The 20,679-nt window shown below is 41.8% G+C and overlaps 1 protein-coding gene across 1 annotated transcript in view; it reads left to right on the top strand.

Moving 5' to 3' along the window:
• PLEKHG7 (pleckstrin homology and RhoGEF domain containing G7) overlaps positions 1-19,316 on the top strand; it is a gene marked incomplete at both ends in the record, with an annotated part of 30,609 nt that extends 11,293 nt beyond the window's left edge. Inside the window, 11 exons of the mRNA XM_082281201.1 lie at positions 245-394; positions 2,386-2,481; positions 4,689-4,784; positions 6,076-6,189; positions 7,882-8,056; positions 10,002-10,117; positions 10,901-10,994; positions 11,444-11,523; positions 12,785-12,944; positions 17,630-17,727; positions 19,209-19,316. Of these exons, the coding sequence (XP_082137327.1) occupies positions 245-394; positions 2,386-2,481; positions 4,689-4,784; positions 6,076-6,189; positions 7,882-8,056; positions 10,002-10,117; positions 10,901-10,994; positions 11,444-11,523; positions 12,785-12,944; positions 17,630-17,727; positions 19,209-19,316 (1,287 nt within the window). The remainder of the gene's footprint in view (positions 1-244; positions 395-2,385; positions 2,482-4,688; positions 4,785-6,075; positions 6,190-7,881; positions 8,057-10,001; positions 10,118-10,900; positions 10,995-11,443; positions 11,524-12,784; positions 12,945-17,629; positions 17,728-19,208) is intronic.
• Positions 19,317-20,679: the final 1,363 nt, after the last annotated feature.

Genomic DNA, 20,679 nt, shown 5'->3' with positions numbered 1-20,679 from the left:
AACATACCTAAACAGAGACTATCATATTTTGTTGCTTTCAAATTCAGTGTGTTCATATTATTAGCATATTAGAGGAAAATGTCAGGTTTTAAAATATTTTAAAGGAATTTTTAAGCTTTCAGAAGACAAATCACTAATACTGGCAGGTGAGATTTTACCCAGGAAATGGGACATCGATTCTTTTCATAAGGTCTGAAGCAACTGATGAAACAATTGGTGGTTTTCTTTCTTCTTCAATCAATAGAGTAAATCTTGGCACGAATTTATAAATGAGCAACAGACTGAGCAGAAAGATGTCAACAGCCGGCTAGAAGCGAAAAAAGAAGCAGCAGTGTGGGAACTTTTCACAAGTGAATGCACTTACTTTCTGGATCATTTGTTGGTTCTCAAGATGGTAACGTCAGATTTCACTTCACAAAAATAATGAAGCATTATTTGTTCTCCTGTGATGGACACAAAGCCACCTGAAACCTCTCATTAGAGGTCTTTGGGGGAATGACATAAGCACCTGGTTGTTCCTCCCATCTTGCCTGTTCATCCCGTTTCCATAGTTCCCTTTTCTGTCTTTATGATTCTTCCAAACATCACTTTCCAGTGATGCAATCTAGTGCTTTGCAATTACCATCTGACTGCAGAGCCTTCCAGGATATTCAACTGATATTCCACTAGTCCTCTCACAAACACTGTACCAAAGCCATGCTCCACCTGATGATTTCTGTACTGGACTATTCCAATTGAATATTTCTGTACTGCAATTGTGCAACATTATATTCATCATTTAACTTCTTATAGAGCTGTGGTTAGATTATCCTGACTGGAGCATGAAAACCTCAGAATTCAGCAGACCTGTAGTTTAATGTTACATGAAAACAAGCATACTAAAAACAACTCCTCTCCCAAAAACTATATTACCTCCAATAGAGTGAATTTTAAGAGCTTGAAATATGGACAGGAATATTACACAGTGTTACAAGAATAGCTGTGGTATTTATATTCACCACACATCAAATGTTAATATATCCATTTAAAAGGATGGAAGGTTCCATAAACATTTTCTTATCATTTTTCTCTTACTTGGCACAGACAATTTCTGATTTTTTATTAAGTCAAAGAAAAGAGATTTGTGAAAAATATTCCATGTTGCTGAAAACTTAGCCTGGACAATACAAGAACTTCTGCAAAGTAGAGGAAAAAAATAGAGGAGTGGGCTGAATTCCTCCTTGGTGGGACAGAACAGGAAGGGACAGAAAACAGGATGACAGGACCAGCTATTGATCCAAGGCAGAAGAAGAGCACCTTTCCTTCTATATACTTAGTTTACAAATCTGAAAAGATTAGAAAGTGGTGAATACTGGGAAGGATGACGATAACATCAGTCATGCAAGCTCCTTATGAGTCTGATGTAGGAACCCACAGACAAGCCTTAGCCAGCCTGTGTGACCTATGAATGATGAGCTCTTCAGTCCATGACAGCTTCCCAACCTCTGCTGCTAAAGAAAGAACCCACTGCATTTGGGTAACCAGTTTTAAAGATACCTCCTTACTTCCAAATACAGAAATATTTCACTGATTTTAATTAATTGCCACAGGGACCTTTAAGACCACCATAAATCCCCTTTAAGCTCTCAGGTCAACCTGGTCATGGCAACTAAAGAATTATACAAGGCTAAGCAAACACTCTCACTACCTATTTAGTCCTGGCACCAGGATGACAAGTTTTTTCATTAATGCTTTATATGCATGAACAAAAAAAAAAATCTACTCAGTAACCTATAAATTTTAAGCCTTTTTTAGATTTAGGTCAGATTCAGTACAGCTCAATCAGCTTACAAAATATAAAATCTGAAACAGCCAATAAATAAACATGCAGTTTTCACTCAATACAGGTTAATAAAATAACCCAAAGAGATTAAAAACCTCCACAGGACCTCTACTTACCTTAATCCAGGAATATCTTTTTTTCTCATAGTAACTCTAAACAATTTAGATAGCAGCAGATGCATGGGGTAGGAAGGAAAGCATTTAGAAAGGTCATGGAAATCTGTAACTGTGACTCTGATGTTGCTGAGTCCTTCACACAGAGATCTGCAGGGGGCTCATTTGCCCCTGTTCTGCCCAAGGGCACAGCAGGGACACAGCTGCCTCCATGGTAACCACAGAGAAACCCCAGAGACATCACTCATACCCTCTTCTGCACACAAAACCCAATATTTATCCTTCAGGCATATCAGGAAACTTTTCTCACAATGCCATCTTCTACCCTCCCTAAATCAAATGATCCTTTCATATGAATTACAGTACAAATGTTGTTTTCAAGGGGAAAAATAAAATATATATTGAATTGGTACAAAGAGTAATTAACATGGATTTGTTTTGGTTTTAAAGATATTTATGAACACTCTAAAATACCTCCAGAGTAATGAATTTCTCTTGGATGTGGATTTGTGGAGACTTTTCGCGAACTTAGAGGAGTTAAACAAGGTGAGTAGAAAAAGAGAAGTGTTATCAGATCAGGAATCAATCAGCCCAATAAAAGAAGACAACAAACCAAAAGCTTTTATTCTGTTTCAATGCTCATATTTGGAACTTTGTTCAAATAATCCATCTTTTCTTCCTCTCTATGTGGTATATCAGTGAGGGTCGAATATCATTGCAGAGAGTGCAAATCATTCTCTTGTATCATCAACCAAAGATACATGGTATTTTAAACATGCCATGAGAGAGCTCGTTTGGTAGTTGTTTCTGAAGGAAAAACAAGTTTGAGACTAATTCTCATAAGCAGCAAACCTGTAAAGGGTTTGTGAAGATAAACTACAACACAATCTTTACAGCAAAACAGGAACCATGGCAAAATAACTACATAACAAGTCCCCTTTTGCAAACAGATGGGCACAAAGACTGTGCTGTCTACTATGCCATTCCAATAGAGCAAGTTAAAACAAAATGGTGACCCCCTTTCTCCTGCTGAGGTGTCCCTTGGCATATGTGTAAGGATCTCTCCCACACAGACTGGATGCTCTGTGCTCATGTGCTACTTACCCTGCACTGTCCAGGAGGAGAGAGGCCACAAGGCTTGGCTGTGATGTACTCCAGATCCTTGCTGCTTTTGACCAGTTGCTGGGAGACCATTTTCAGCTCCTGAAAGTTAAAAACCCCTAAGTCAAAAATAGCTTTCACATTACTTTAGAAACAAAACTATTTTTCTTAGCTTGAGGGCCCTTTTACAGGACACCTCACCCTTCATTGTAAAGTGAATTTTGGAAAGAATTCTGCAGCTGCCTTAACTGAATGACTACCCACAATCACATCACGTGCCCTGAATCAGCTGCTGAGTTCAATTTCTTTCCCTTATTGTAATTCTCTTAATAGTGAGTATCTCCCTTTTTAGCCAAAACAAGAAAATTGAGAAAGGTCTTCAAAGTAGGGACAATAAGCCAGAACTCAAACACATGAGCAAGGCACAGCTGCTCAGACACAGACCTGACACCTGGTGAACTGCTGAATGACCAACCAGCAGGTTTTTAGCTGACAGGTTTCATCTTTGGCTTGTTGTGGACTGAGACTGTACATGCAGGCAACTACTAGAGTTCAGCAGATGTGTGGCTGTTGATTCCTTTGTTCTTGTTCAAAGAAGAGAGTGGGGTATATTGCTGTGTTCCACTTAGCTTTGAGCTTGGCTGGAGCTTGGTCATGTCTTGAGAGAATTATCTGAAAAAATTTCTGGGCTTACTTTCTAATTTTTTGTCCTTATTAATGAGGATGATAAATGATCATCTGTTATACATACTTAAAGTAGTGAATAAATGTAGGAGAAAGAAACTGCTCTCAATGCCTTTTGTGCCTTTTTTCATGCATTTTACAGCACGCATATCTTCTTGACAGCAGGCCAAATCCATGAAAAAATACATGCTGGAAAAGTTGTAAAGGTCAAAATTAAAGAATGAGCATCATCCTATAAGTATCCTTGCCCCCATAAATACACCAAACAAAGCAGTCTGCAGCTATTACAGTTTGTAGCAGTATCACAGAGGACTGATGTGCCCTTCTGGCCTAAAATTTGGCCAACAACTTAGTCCAGTCACGAATTTCTGTGAAAACAGTGTGTTCGGGACAAAAGTGTGAGCTTAGGAGCAGGCTTGCAGCCCCATCTGACTGATAAGGTAGGCACTTTTGAATCCAATATAAACATGTAAAGTTAACTTATGGGGAATATGTGACTTTCTGTAGTATTTTATAGATACTTCCTTCACCTTCAGTTGTATGAAACTCAAACTATGAAAGATAGTGTCTTCCTCAAATGACCATGAAGGCTTTCTTAATTGTCACAGCTCTGTCATACAGAGAGTTTCCCACAAGATACTACTCAACCATTGTCATTTTTAATGTCAACCCATGTCAAATACAGCTGCTACCCTAAGACAAGTTTAAATGGACTAGCTAATCTCGTTTCAAAGCTTTTGTTGTAAGGCATTATCACAACGTAAGTGTGTATTTGTATAGATTTGGTTTAGCTTCCAACTAATTAAAGCATTCTGGGCATAATTCTGAAGACAATTCTGGCAATGTTAGAGATAAGTATAGGCACACATTACACTTGGAGCCTTTGGAGAGGCCAGGGATGGGAAATAAAGTTCCTTTAATCTTAACTTCCAATCACTGATCCAAATTTCTCTCTTTTTTTCCCTTAGATAAGTCTCAGTTTACTGAAAACTTTTTTTGAAGCTGCGAAGAAGCATGTCAGCAAGTCAGACTCTCCTATGGATTTCAGCTCCATACTCAGAACGGTAACATAATTAGAAGTATTCTTGCTTGTAATACAAGCAGCAGACCATTTATCATGGCATACAGGTGCTTCAGAGCAATCAGGTCAGTCAAGTCCATGCCATCTGCCACAAGCAATTTGGTCTCAGCCTCTGGTAGTTCCTATCACAAGGATGTTTTGATTTTTATTCACTCTAATGTTTGAAGCAGTCATGGAAAGGTGCTCTGTATGTGAAATAAAGTGTGGAAAGATTTTCCCTTCCTGGGGAACAGCAGCCCAGACTCTGAGGAGACTATTCCACTGGCAGAAGCAAGCTTCCCACTCTATGGAAGATGCTTCCCTGAGACCAGACCCCATCCCCATCACTGCCTCCTTGCACTCCTTCACACAGATCCTCCTTCACCCCATGGACCAGACCCACAAGTGTTTATAAGTGCTTATTAAGAGTTGGGTGGGACTGAAATTACACTTCGGCTGGGGTCAGTTAAGCAAGAGAGGCACAGCCTCAGCTGTCCTGCCACTGTGAAGCCCTGCCTGCCCTGCAACCTTTTTGGCCAGTCTGTGTGGTGAATGAGGCAGTTGCCTGAACAGTAGTCTACAGGAGCTCTAATTCCTGCACAACTTCCCAATGCTTGTAAAGTTGGAAATATTAATGAAGACTGAAACTCAAATGATTGACCGGAACCTTCCCTAGCAGTAGAGGCCATTAGAAAACTTCTGGGACATAATAAAAGACCCTACCTCAGTGCTAAGATTTTTAAAAGAGGAATTAAGGCTAGAGCTTGGGTTCTTGCCCCTGTGACCTCTGACTTCAGGCATTTATTGATAATTTTTTGTGTAGACAAACAAAATCCCAGACAAAGCTGCATTTTATCATGCATGACATTCAACATCTCCAACCTAAATAAGACTATCCTGTTATTTCTAAGAGCATACTCAAATATAAAATACCATGCTACATGAAATCATCAAAGCTGTTTCAGAAACAGTGGGTTTCATCTTCAACTTCCACATGAATTTCACATCATTTATTTCTAGTGAAACAAAGTCTAAGAATGTGCCACACCTCTGCAGAGCTGTTAGAACAGTACTCCCATACATCATTTGAGCATTGTTGTGGTATTTTTACTACTTTACAGTTTCTTGCTGTTTTAACTGCCCTTTACTTTTTTAATTCCCCCTTTCTCTCTTCTTTCATTTTCCTAGGGACAAGGAAATATCAGATAAAATGCACATTACAAACTCAGAACTGTTGTTTCTCCCTTTGTCATGGTATTTTTCTTTTTTGATAAATTTCCAAACCTTTTCTGCAGTTTTTTCAGGGTGACCTCTGCCAGACACACCAGATTTATTGCCTTAATTATACCTCTGCTGTCTTCTACTTGGAAAAACTGAGACAGAGAGAAGATTTTAGCATCTACCTGAAAGTAAAGTGATGGTTTTGTTGTTGGCATTGCTGTTGTTGTTGTTGTTGTTGTCGTCTTCAGCCTTCCTACCTTATGACAGCATTTTAACAGGAAATTAGGAATATTCATTAGCAGCAAAACTGTGTAGATAGCATTCCACATGGATTTTTTGAACTGCAGAGCCTATCACCAATAAGTCACCCTTCTGAGTGTATGTTCACCTGCATGTGTGAAAGTCCCTACTTGTAATGTAGAACAGATAAGAGGGGAAGAGCTGGACTGCATTTTTGCGGGCAGAAACTACTAGCCTCTTCCATTCAGATGTTTTGCACATAATCCCTTGACTCAGTGACCTCCACCTTAACAAAGTGAAATGGTTACAGGAAAAAAAAGACATAAAAATCAATCCATATTGTAAATTCTCTCAAATGTTTTACTTTGGCATCAAAAAAATACCAGTAAGGGAGCATTTACCTCCCTCTAAGGCTGGAAAGAGCTATCAGTGGTGTCTTTATCAAGTTGCAGCACTACAGCAGGTTCTGTCTTTGCTGACACTGCATTAAGCAACAGCTCTAGACAGTACAGTGGTGGGGATCTCAGGCTCTGCTCTTTCTGACATCATTAGCAGACCAGTGTGTCCTGTAAATACTTAAGAATGATCCTCAAAATTACAGGCTTAGAAAGAGAAACTGAAGTAGTGGGCTTTTCTCACAGGCAGCCCAAAACTGGAAGGGCACCTCTTTATGGCAGGCAAACTGCAGCTTGGGCCTTGGAGTTTCACACTGCTTGCTCCCTGATGAGGATTTCATACATTCATACCTAGGGAAAATGTTCCCCTGTGGCAAGGAGCAGTGACCCTAAAATATAAGGTGGCTTTCAAACCTAACTCAGGTTAATTTTTAAAGTTTTTCCTGAGTAAATTAGAACAGCAGATAAGTAAGAGCCCTACTTGATATGATAACATGGCCACAGCATCTGGAATGGTAAGAAGCAATGCAGAAAGTGAATCTGGAGGGGCAATGCAATTCCCCCTGTAGAGAGCTGTCCTTGGTTTGCTCTTGGTAGCTGGCATAGTGTTGTAGTTTGGATTTAAGATGAGAGTAATCTTGATAACACACTGATGTTTACTTGTTGCTAAGCAGTTTGCACTAAGTCAAGGACTTTTCTGTCTCTCACCACCACCAGCAAGGAGTCTGGTGCGCACAAGAAGATGGGAGGGGGCACAGCCAGAACAGGTGACCCCAAGTGACCCAAGGGGTATTCCATACCATATGGTGTCATCCTCAGTATATGAACCAGAGGGAAAGCTGGCTGGGGGGGGCCTCTGCTCTGGGATTGGCTGGGCATTGATCAGTGGATGGTGAGCATTGTGCACCACTTGTTTTGTATATTCTGTTATTTTTTTTTCCCTTCTGTTTCTGTTCTATTAAACTGCCTTTATCTCAAACTACAAACTTTCTTTTTTATTTCCCACTTCTCTTCCCCATCCCACAGGAGGAAGTGAAGAGTGAATGAGTGGCTGTGTGGTTTAGATACTTGCTGGATTAAACTGTGACAAGAGCCTTTACACTGCCCTTGCTCTCCCTGTGTGAGAAACTCATCTTTCATTAGTCCCTGTCTCATTATAGCCAGCTAATGATGCAGAAAACTGTTTGCTACCTCCCAGCCAGAAGCAAGCTGATGCCTAAGGCAGATTTTCTTTGTCTTCAGCAGTGGTGTGAACAAAATGAACAGTGCAAGAGGTTGCATCTGCCAGAGCTGCTAGTTGCTCCTCTGCATCGATTGACGCGGTATCCCCTCCTCCTCAACAACATCTGGAAGAGGAGCACTGATGAAACAGAGAAAAGTTTTATCCAGTCACTTAAAGAGAAGGTGGAAAAGTCCATAAGTAAGTAACAAAGATTGAAAGTCAAGTATGCAGGTACAAATTAGAAAGTTATGTGGCTTTCCTGAGCAGGTCCTTTGAAGTGTGAATTGGTCAAGTGTCTCCGCAGAAATGCAACAAGGATGTATGTGCCTTTCCACAGTCCTGAGCCTCATTCTGTTGGGAATTATTTGGGCAACCTTGTGCTGTCAAAGCCTCTCTGAGCAATGTCACAGGACTCCCAAATCAGTGAGTCACTCGTATTTTCTCAGAATCATCTGCAGTGACAGGCAAACAATTAAGAGCAGATCTCAAATTGGAACATATCAAGAAACCTCAAACAAAGAAGTCTTTCAGTTGGATACATGTCTAAGGAGGATTTTTTTTTTAGGGCTGATCCTTAAGAGGATAAATTTGCGCTCACAAGGGGAATATTATGCCTGTGACCTTTCACTAATGACAGGGTCCTACCATGTAAAGTTGTCTCAGCTACAGACTTTCTCCAGCTATTGTGGAAAACAAGGGGTTGGTCCATATATTAACTTTTTCCCTGCATTTTGTTTTAAGTAAATAATTTATTAATTCAGTCTTGTTCAGGGAGATTCAAGTGCATCTTTTAGAGCCTTATGACCATATAGTTCATCAGCAGATAGGTTTATCCCCCAACGGCTTCCTGCAGCCCCCACTGAAATCCAAGACAAGACAATACATCAGCAAATCACTTATCACAGCAGTCTTGACAGGGATAAGTACCAGATAGTGCTTCATTCTCATGAGCAGCACACCAGGGCCTTGAGCAACCCAGCATGGTGGCTCACTCAGAGAGTAACCCTAATCCCTGCTGCCATGCTTCTCCCCATGCTGGAGGCTGAAGGCTTGAACATCTCCTCAGGAGATGTGGCAGAGAGAGTGTTAATGCATTCTAGAGATACATAAATCTGGGGCTCCTTCTTCTTAAATAAATACTCCAATTACAGAATGACCACCTAAAAGAGAGACTGGGGTTCTTTCTCCTCTTGCCAAGTCTTACGAGGAGTCTAACCTAATGCCCACACAAGGAGCACACCTCTCTGAGCAGAACGTGTCCCATAGGAAAGTAAGATGGGTTTGTTGCTAGCCTGGGTATGCCTGCTGGAAGGACAGCAGTTTTAGGTATGGCCACAAAAGACCATGGGATATCTGGAGAGTATTACTGGCAGAATAAATAGGTCCTTCCAGAAATTAGACATCTCTGGATCACGGAAACTGAAGATAGAAGGGTGACGCCTCTTTATTCACGTACACCTGACAAAGATCTGCCCTCATTTTTTGATCAGTAAATCAGTAACATAAAGAACAGTTGTAGTCCAAGCACTCCCCTTCTGGTGGGGAGGTGTGTATCTGAAACCATTATCTGCAATACCACTCCACTCAAAAACTTGAAATTTAAGTTGCAGGTCCATTAAAACTTTCCCCATAATGGCCCTGAATCAGCAAAGACACAGTCCCCATTTTTCAGATTTTGAGGGAAGCCCACCTCAGTTAAATACTTCAGTCACTCCTGGCAACAATTCCTCTGAAATTAATTCTCATTAATTTCAACAGTCTTTTTATAAGCTGTATATATGAAATGAAAATTATTTTTCTCTCGCTATACCAGAGAGTTTAGAATGACAGGACTTTTTTTAAAGACATTTTTAAGATTACAGTTTGAGTTTTATATGATTTCCTCTGTTCCCCAGACAGATTAGTAAACACAACCTTTTCATTTAGCAATGAATTTAAGCATCTTTGAATGCATGAATTGAAATTCTGCCCCTGCTGATCTAAGTAGAGTTTAGGCATTTTTTACAATGAGATCAAGATTTCATCTGGGACCTTACACGTGAGGCACTTCGGCTTTCACTGGAGAAAATCAGTATTCAGCATCTTCTAGAAACAGGACTGCTTTTGCCAGCCCTGGCAGTAACTGGTGTTTCACACATTTCAGGGGATCTGGAAGGTAAAGTGAAATGGTTGGACAACTTTCAGAAGTTCAGGCAGCTGCAAGAGGTCATAATTTGGCCTCAGGTCTGGGATCGTGACAAAAGGTTCTTTATCCCAGAGGTAAGCAGATTTTAAAGGGCATTTTTTTCTAAAAGAGGGTTTCATTTCCTATCTATCTTCATAGTGTGGTCTAAAGTTGGATGGTTGTCTGGATTCTAGTTAGTGGGGATGGCTCTGCTCTAACAGGAGCAGCTGCAGCCTGGGCACTGCAAGCACTGTAGCTGAATACACACAGTGCCTTGGATGACAGCATGGGTTGCTCTCAGTTAGCATCCAAGAGAGGATAATGGTACAATCCAGGAGGACTCAACCATATTTGCTTTTAGGGGACAGAATGAAATGGGATAGATGTAAGTACTACCAGCATTTAATAAAGTAGAAATTATTTGCCTCTTTCACTTCTCAAGCTGAGCCAAAGAACTTTCCATTTACACTTTAATTGCATTACAAAAAATTACACAGCATACCTGGGTGTGCACATTTCTGCTGTAGTTACCCCTTTACCCAAACAGACAGATTTTAAGCAGCACTATGTGGGTCAAGCATCAAGTGGGTCTCCTCTCAAGGATTGTGTCTGTTCACATACATGGCTGCAAAAACTATTAAACTCACTTGGGAAAAGTAAAACCCAGCTTAACATTTCAAAAGCAAAAAACACATCTAAGCAACAGCACTGCTGAAGAAATACAGCCATGTTATCAGTTATCAGCTGTGTGATGTATTCAGCCTGAGGTAAGAACACACATATGCTCATCTTGTTTACCTGCTGGTTGCCTCCCAGTTCATCATCCATTATGCATGAGTCCCCATTTTCTCTCTCTTTCTCATTTTTTTGGGGTCAAGTGTTTGAAGCAAAACTTAAGAGAAAACAGCAGTGAAAACATTTTGTCTTCAGTGAACAGACTTCTCCTTCATGAAGGGCGGCTGATGCTAGCAGGTAATGTCCCTGAATGTCCTGGTGTCCAGAGATAGCTTAATATAAAATTATACATTGTTATGGCAGGTCCAGAATGAACCTTTGCAACAGCATTTGGGCAAGTGCAGGAAAGAAAAAGCAACTGTACAGCTTTTCAGAGAGAGACTGAGATACAGCCAAATTGCCAATAGGATGAGTAGTATGATTGTTTAAGGTCAGTTTTCCTGGCAGGCAAGCAATGAGATAGCTGCTACAAGGTACAAGTGTAGTAGCCAAAATGACTGAGACATATGATTTAGTGCATTTGAGAATGAAGACTGGAGGACAAGTTGTGAACTATATTGGAAATGAGGCTTCTTTGTTAAAAGCATTCTGTAAGGTGCAGCGATTCATAGATGTGACTCATCTTAGAAGTAGCAATTCCTTAAATAATCACACCATAAAAGTGATTTTTTTGTTTTCCTTCTCAGAAAGCACAAGACTCCTTGATGTCTACCTCTTCTTATTCGATGATTTCCTACTAATTACCAAAATTAAACGTAACAAAAAGGTAATGATGTCTAAAGATACACATGGTTGCAGTTGTTACGTTTTTTAGCTTTTGGATGGATTCTGAATGTACTTTGGAAGATTGATCTAATGATAAAAATACAAGATGACTAATCAGCATGAAGAACAGCTGATACTTCCTTATGCAAACAGCAAACCATAACACTGATTCAATAGCCTACTCCTAGGCTCAGTATGGTACAGGAACACTATTACAGGCAGAATTTATATTACAAGACCTTACTATCTTCCTGATGTTGTTCTGATGTGCTGGATTCCCAAATCTCAGAAAAGTTTCAGGAATGTAAGATTTTTTCTAATGGTCCCTGCAACCTGAGATTTTTATTCCAGAGATATCAGAACTTTTGGAAAGAAGAAAAAAAATTAAAAGGAAAAAAAACAGGGAAAGGCTAAAACTGATGGAAGATTGGCTACACTTCTAGTTGTCCTCTCTTTGCCTTGATTTCCCCAAGTTTAAAACTGAGATATAATGATTCCTCTTAAGAAAATGTTTCTTGATGAATGATTCTATAGAGTTCTATAGATGACAAATATCTGTATTTAGACACCAACAGAAGACACCGGATGACCTGAAATTTCTAAAACTTCCATGTATGAGTGCATCTAGCTTATTACATTTATGAAACAGATGTAAACTGAGTCTAAATGGACCTGTGATAAATTTCCTGGGTTTTTTTTTTTAAAGAAGCAGGTGTTCTGCTTTAGAAAGGCAATAGAGAAAGCGTGCAGTGAGATGTTTTAGACTAGCAGCACCATCCCTTAGCAACAGGGGTGGTGAAGGAAGCAGAAATTCAAGGGACCTGGTACCCTTAGGCAAATCTCTTTGAGGGTTGTCCCACGTACATGTGTCGGTGAACCTTCTGTGAAGGGCTGCAACTGAGCTGGAGCTCTGGGAATTCTGTCTTGTGCATATACAAGAGGGGAGATGGGGAAACATAATTCCAAGGAATGGAGAAAAAAACCTGCTATTAAAATAATGAGGGGAAGGGGAAAAATACTTTTGGAATGCCTTTGACTGTTTTCAGCTTATGGACTTGTGTTTCTATTGTAGCTTTTTAATGCAAGGTGTGACCTTGCAGGAGAGCTCCAGGTACCAGCCAGTTTTTCTAAGATTCCTCAGGCAAATAAGATGTCTGTGTATCTTTGATAAGGGAAAGCACATAATTTAGAGTTGTTTAGTCCCTATACTTCATGAGCAGATGGCAGACAACCTGCTAACCAACTTAATTTTCTATTCCCAGAAATATGGAGGCTCAGACACCAGCTTAATCCCTGTCTGTCCTTCCCTCACTCCTGAGCTGCAGTCCTTCATAAGAGAGGGGGGACTTTGCACAGTCCTAGACCAGCCCATCCCACTAGACAGACTCATACTGAAAAACGTTGAACCCGTTCACATTACAGGTATGTGCCTGCATACACTTGAATGCCTGCATAAACACCATGTCAATGCACTGTGTGTGGTAGCGTAAGGACAAGCTGCTGTTTGCCCACAAACCACCCCCAGATGCCTGGAGTGCAAACACTGGTGCCTCAGCACTGCCTGGCTTCACAGCTCTGCTCCTGCTGTGAGGCATGAGCTACTGCCTCAGACTTCACAGCCCGCACCCCCTGCTGCCAGCAGTGACTCACACACACACCAGTGACTGTCACATATTATCCATTCACCCCAAAGGAGGTATCAAGACTCCAATGACTTCTTTCTCACAAGCCAGGACTTGTCCTAACTGTCCTAATACTCTCTATCAGACCCCCAGGCATCCTTCCCAAGAACATTTTCAATTCCATACTAGTTATGCAGCATTTTTTCAGCTGTACCACTAGATTGTTCTCCTGGGTGTCCTCCCACATACACAGCAGCCATTCTCAAAGAGGCTGGAGAGGAGATTTACCTCCTGCTACTGCTCCTACTTACATCTCCACCAGCTCTTGAGAGGATGGAAATCACCCACCATACATCAATGCTTCCTTGCTCTCAGATATCCAAACACATCACTGGGGAATATGCCTCCTATTACTGCTGCTGTGCAGTTGGGTGAGGAGTGGAGGAGGGCTGACTGCCACAGAATGACCACCCTTACCCTGCCAAAACAACCTTCCTGAAGTCACCAAGGGGTCAGGGAGCAGGCATGAACATCAGGCCTCCCCTTGGTCTGAGCCACTGACGCAGCAGGCCACATCCAGTTGACGGCCAGTCCTTAGCGATGCTCCCCAGAGCTCTGTACTGGGGATGGTCCTGTTTAACACCTTTATAAAAGACATGGATGACAGGAGTGAGGGAACTCAGTTCATAGATGACAATAATTTGGGTAGGAGTGTTGATCCACTGGGAGGCAGGAAGGCTCTGCAGAGGGATCTAGGCAGGCTGCATCAACAGGCTGAGGCCAACTGCATGAGATTCAGTAAGGTGAAGTTCCGGGTCCTGCACTTCAGTCACAACAACCCCATGCAGCACTATGGGTTTGGGGAAGAGTGGCTGAAAAGCAGCCCAAAAGAAAAGGACCTGGAGGTGCTGGTTGACAGCCAGCTGAACATGAGCCAGCGTGTGCCCAGGTGGCTAAAAAGGCAATGACATCCTGGCCTGTGTCAGCAAAAGTGTGGCCAGCAGGACCAGGGAAGAAACCGATCCCCTGTACTTGGCAGTGGTGAGGCCATACCTCAAATTGTGTGTCCAGCTCTGGGCCCCTCACTACAAAAAGCACATTGAGAATCTGGAGTGTGTCTAGAGAAGAGCAGTGAAGCCAGGGCAGGGTCTAAAGAGTAAGTCCTAAGAGGACCAGCTGAGGGAGCTCGGGGTGTTTAGCTTGCAGAAAAGGAGGCTCGGAGGTGACCTCATCACTCTCTACAACTACCTGAAAAGAGGCTGTAGCCTTATGGGGGTTTATTTCTTCTCCCAGGCAACCAGCAACAGGACAGGAAGAAATGGCCTCAAGCTGCACCAGGGGAGGTACAGGTTGGGCATCAGAATTTTTTCACAGAAAGGCTGGTTAAGGATTGGAACAGGCTGCCCAGGGAGGTGGCGGAGTCAGCACCCCTGGAAGTGTTCAAGAAACGATAGGAGGTGGCACTTTGACTGAACACCACCATGTCAGCTAGACCACAGCACTAAGGTTGGACTCAATGATTCTGGAGGTCTTTTCCAGCCTTAATGACTCAGTCTAACACTGCCAAGATCACAGGAGCCTCCTATATCAAAGAGAATGACAAGAAATACAAGCTCCAGGGTCATCCTAATCCTAAAGACTGAGAGGAAAAGCTTAGAGAGCTACAGTGGTCTGTGTGAAAGCAACAGATATGGAAAATAAACCTAGAGCCTGTAAAATTTATGAGAATGTTGAAATACCTTCACCCAGACTATTTAGCATTCAGCATCAATGCTGAGAGGATATAAAGGTAGGCAATAAAAGGAAAATGACTAAAGATGAGATAAGGGGATGAACACACAGAATAATGACCTTTTTTTAAACATGCACCAGGCACTGTCTGTCTGCCTAATAAGTCCCTGTGCCAAACCAGCAGAAATGGAGCAAATGCATCAGCCACCATTTGCCTGCAGGGTGGAGAGGAGGGCAGCCCCACATTCTGCCGGCTGAATGCATGGTCAACAGCTCCTGGGTGCTGGAGAGGGCAGTGCAGCCACTCACCAGTTTGGACCTAAAAGACTGACCATAAAAACCATAATGGAGATGGAAATAAGATTTTTGGATTTTTTTTTTCCCAAGCCAGCATTTCCCATAGAGATTTCTAACCAGGGTCTTTCTATCTCTGTGATCCAGCTGCAATCATGAGAATAGACGAAGTTGTTGTCTGCATTCCAGCCCAGGCTCTGTACACTCTACAATCCTTCCCTGCACCCTGGGCCCTGCTGCCTGACCTCTCCCCCATATATTCTTACCAGCTTTATTACAGTTGTAGCCACAGCAGTCTCTGTTACTTACTTGTAGTCTTACACCACCTCAGAAGCCTCATCCTAATACAGGACCCCTTGGGGTGAGATACAGTAAAAACAGTGAGAAAAATTACTGTAGGGAGATTGCAGTTCAGATTCCCACCATTCTGTGTAAAGCAACAAGCAAATATTCCAGTGTCAACAGAAAATGTCCCTTTGCAGGAGAAAAAAAAAATTAATACTGTCTGGAATGTGTGACCTTGGGGAATGTTGCCAATATATCTGCAGTCTCAAAGCGACTTTTATTACTGGTGGCACTAAAAGATTAGTTAGCATGTTCTCAGAAAGGGCATGTGATCCATCACATTAATCAAAAATGAAATCCTGACTTTTGATCTAGCAAGTACTTCTGTATCCATTAGTTTGCAAAGGGCTGACATCACACTGAAAATAAACAAATCTCAATACAAGTACTACAAAAAAATACGTATGTGGCAATACATATTTGCCTTTTGGCAGCAGGCAGGAGGCTGATAATTATGTAGGATAGCTCTTATCCAAAGCCACCTAGGCATTAGTGAAGGGATAAAAGATAAAATGGCACATTCACAACACCGGGAAGGTACCCTAAAAGCAGAACTATCTGCAAACACCACCCTTGTACAAGAGATGTAACTTTACATGCAAAAGTAACAGTAGGAAACCAGCTCTGAAGGTTTTAAGCAGCAACATACTTTCCGATTAGAAAATCGCTTTCCTTTTATTATTCTGCTTTGGATTTAATCTTTGCAACTATTTATTATTGCTCCACTAATAACGCTTTACACTACATTTGAAGGGGCAAGACTCACTAGTATGTCACTATATCAAAGACTGCTAATCTTTCCTGCCACAGAATTTCTTTTAGAAAATATTATTGACTAATGCCAAGCATTGCCCAGAAAATTCATTTTTAGAACTATAAAGTTCCTTTTCCTATTGACCACAGACAGAAGGCATGAGTTCAGAAACATATCCTCTCTGTTGCTATATATTTTTGCTGCAGTAATGTAGCCAGTCTGTGCTCCACTTTCCTCTTCTGTAAAACTAGGATGACAGGGCTCTTCACTTTGCAGAAACATTTTGAACACTTGGAAGTACTTGGACAAGAAGCATTACACAGCAGCAAGATACTGTACATAGTACAAGGCTTTTGAGCAAACTATACGGACTAGATAAATTTATGAAAAAGATATGTCAACTGCAATAGGCTTAGAAAAATGCTGCCTTGCCCTGGCAGCTCAAGATCTGGGCTCTCCTCAGGCTGTGGGGGTTCAGAAACAGGGCTCTGCTTAGGGACAGCATTCACAGGCAGGCAATCCCACACCTTGTTCACCATCTCTTTGCTTAGAGCAATGTCAACTCCAGCTAAAAAAAAGCAGTGCCCTGTGAATCCAGAGCACTGGAACAGGTTGCTGTGCCTCCCTACCTGCTACTACCAGCCCACCCAAGTATGTCTGCTGTCTGCCACAGGGTTTTGGCTGCCTGAAGATGCTTTTCCCTCCTCTTCCCCCAGGCTTGCTCCATAGCAGACTTAAGCCTCCCCTTTATTCCAGACATGTGAGATTGGTGTCGCTTCGTCCCCTTGCAGAAAAATGCACTACGTGATGCTCAGAGTCATCTTCAGGAACAAAAGTTTGGCAGAAACAGAAGCAACGTGTCTGGCTGCCAGCAGCCAACCAGGGGCATCCCCAGGACCACCAGCTCAGACACATGCCCAGGGAGAACCTGAAGCCAGCACTAGCCTGAGTGCAGCCACTGCCCCATATGCCAGCCATCATATGGACTTATTTAAATAAAATAAAAATGGGACCTTTCTTTTTAATTTTTGAAATTTGTTTTTCTCTAATTTCAGTTATGATTTAGTCCACTTTGAAGGGAAATATTTCTTAATGATCCTCAGGTAGACTCAAAAGCACCTTAGCTGCACAATGATGAAGCAGTAAAAAATAAAACAAATGCAAGCAGAATTAATGTTTTGAAACAGGAAAGCTCTGTACACAACAAAAATAACTCACCCTATCAGGGTACAATTGCCCTTTTAGAAATCAGAAAAGATGCTTACATATTTAATTTCTTCAATCATAATCAATGTGATATAAAATTGGACTAACAGTTGTATGAGGTGCATTTATATTACTTCTTTGCATTTTTTTCACAGTTTTCAGCCGGCGAAATGCTTTTCTAATACAGCATGAGAACAGGTATCGGCAGTGCATAGCAGTCTTCTTGCTACAAGCTCAGACAGAAACTGCCAAGGTAGGTAGCACACCTCTTTTTTCTTCTCTAATTACACAGCTATGCTTTCCCTAAAGGAGGATGGCAGCCTAAAAGTGGTCATGCTGTGACAAGAATCTCTTACAGTTGTGACATTTGACCAAAACTAAAAGAAAACAAAATAACACCCCAGTGCTCTGGCTCACGTATTTGTTACAGAATTTTTGCTGCTGAACATGCTCCAGTTTTCGATCACGGTTGACAGCAGGTCATATTCTTGTTGAAAAACAGTATCAGTTCTGATTGCTAACAAAAAAAGATCCATTTCTTGTGTCCCAGAAGACAGTCAGCCCCTCCAGAGAAGTCGACACGAAAACAAGCCCCCTACACCCAGCTCACATGCAGTAGTACTCAGATCAGAAAACTGTCTCATGCTCATCTATTCACAACATGCATCTTGCAATTTCAGACTGAACAGATGGTATGATTAATTCCACTGTTATATAAATCTACCCCTCATTTTCACACCATATCACATTTCTAGTAACAGCACTGTATATAACATCTGAAAGTGTGGCAGACACTTCACAGTATTTTGCTTTCTCATGTAAGTTGAAATTCCTTCTCTATTACCTAATGCACAGAAATTTCACCACCATTAATATTTATTCTTAAAATGGTGGTAGGCTTTTTCCAAGAGAAGCACTGAGTGAATTCTTTCAATTTTCAAGTCACTGTCTGGTACCTGGAATAGCTGTCTACTCAAGAAGTCATTACTTTCTCCTGTTACTGAAATATGACCTTCTCTTTCCAAACCTGCCTTCCAGGGCTACCATCTTCTCAGTATCATAGCACCATAGAATAGTTTGGGTTGGAAGGGACCTTTAAAGGTTTTAGTCCAAAGGATTAATCCTTCTAGGGTTAGTCCAATGTCTAATCATAGCAGTTCAGAGACAACTTCTGTGACTAGCAGAGAAAAGGAAATTACATATTTGAAATTATCTGTCACTCCCTGGCCTCATACCTGGGTGACAGCAAATACAGAGCTGAATGCTGTCAGCATGATAATAAAAAATGAAATTCCGATGGCAGCATGTGGCAGATCCTGGAGTGGGACAGAACTTCTGATGCTGATAAGAATGGAGCTGTCTTAACCAGAGAAATGAGGAACCCAAACTGCAGGGACAGCACTGAGCTAATTAAAAACCATTACACAGAAAGGGGTGAAATAGCCTGCAAAAAGCTTCACCATTACAAGCAGAGCATTATAATCCTACCTTCCAACCAAAAAGGGAAATATTCACTGGAAATCCCTGGCCCCAGACACAGATTCCCACAGCATGTAATGGCCTGAACAACTGGGAGAGTCTCACTTGTGGGATAATTCACGTTTCCTTCAGCAATTATGAGCACGAGCCTGAAGAGACACTAAATAAAACTAAAGGCTATGGGTGTTTATGCATCTAACTTAATGGAACTTTTTAAGGTTGTCTTGGCTTACAAATAATTTTTTCTTGTTACAGAAAGCATGGATGTCACAGATAGAAACAGCAATCTCCAATTACACCACCCAACATGAAACCAAGAAAAGCACTGCTTTCTGCTTCCCTGTTAAATCCTCTGAAATTTAACAATGTCAGCACAGCACTGACAGAGCCAGTGGAAGACTACAGTGGTGATAAGATAGTTATGTCTTTCAGAACGCCTTAGATCTCTGAAGCTAACAGATCTCTGACTTGACTAGACAAAAGTAAAGAGCTTGGACCTCAGCAAGTAGGAAAAAATTGGAGGAGGGGAATGAGCCATGCAACAAACATATTGCTCCTAGATGCTCCTTTGCTTCACCTAGGGAAGGCTCTTGCCACTCAGGGAAGCTTTACTAGAGTTTGCCATTTCCTAGAAAGCATGACAGGGGAAAAACCCCTATGTTGTTAAGGACAACTCATTCACCGGAGACGTTCAGAAGGGTTGCTCCATCATTCAAACTGTATTAATAAATTTCATTAAATTATGTAGCCATAGCTCCTGATAATTATGTGTCTCTACCTACTAACCTATAATACCACAAGGTGTTTTTTGCAGTAATACTGAGAGTGTGTACATATGTGTATATATGTATGCACTTACCTGGTCCAGTGCTCTCCAGATACAGTCTAGGCCACTGTGATACACAAATTCCTGCTCTTCCCCTGTGCCTGTTATGGGCAAGTTTTTGTCACAACTTCCTGGGAAAGGCACAGCCATCAGGCTCTGTGCCAAGTGGTGAATGCATGAAGCAGGAGGGCAGAACAGGGCAGGCAGCAGACCTGCACCAGGACACTGCACAAGCTGCCAACACCTTGCCACAACTTGGCTGACACAGCTTTGCTCCATCTCCCCAATCCCGTGCTCAGCTGCACACTGCGTCACACCGAGGGCTCACCAGAACCTCAAAGCATCTTGAAACCAGTGCTGACATGACAGAAAGGTATTTCAAGCCCAGAGGAGTCACACCTGACAGACTAAGGTCTGTGCTTTGTGTGCTGGCAGAAGGGAGAAGGTATTTCACTTTGTATATTTTTTACCAAAACAACCTTAAGCCAGGTCTACGCACTTTACCAGACAAGTAGTCATTCCTGGAGAGCAGCATGTCTCCAAGCAGAACAGCCCAGAGGAAGAAAGTATTTACACACAGGCTTGTCTTCATGGAGACACAAGCTCAATAGGCTTTTCTGCGGCGTCAAGAGAAAGACACCTCAGTAAGCAGTCAAGGCAGAAACTGACTTTCCAATTCAAACTGCCTTTCAGAGGACACCTCTCCATGTTTCTCCATATCCACACAGAGGCCCTGCCTCAATAGTCAAACATGGGTTTTTGTTCACGCCCCCACAATTCAATAGTGGCTTTGTCACACAACTGATCTCCCACATTAATCATCTGGCTTCTCTCTGCAACACAGTTCCACCCTGAAAGAGCTTTCCATTTCACAAGTGAGACCTTCATTGGTCTAAAAAC

This window comes from Coloeus monedula, assembly GCF_965178545.1.
Source record: "Coloeus monedula genome assembly, chromosome: 4".
Taxonomy (NCBI): Eukaryota; Metazoa; Chordata; class Aves; order Passeriformes; family Corvidae; genus Coloeus; species Coloeus monedula.
This window is presented reverse-complemented; position numbering and strand designations above follow the sequence as displayed.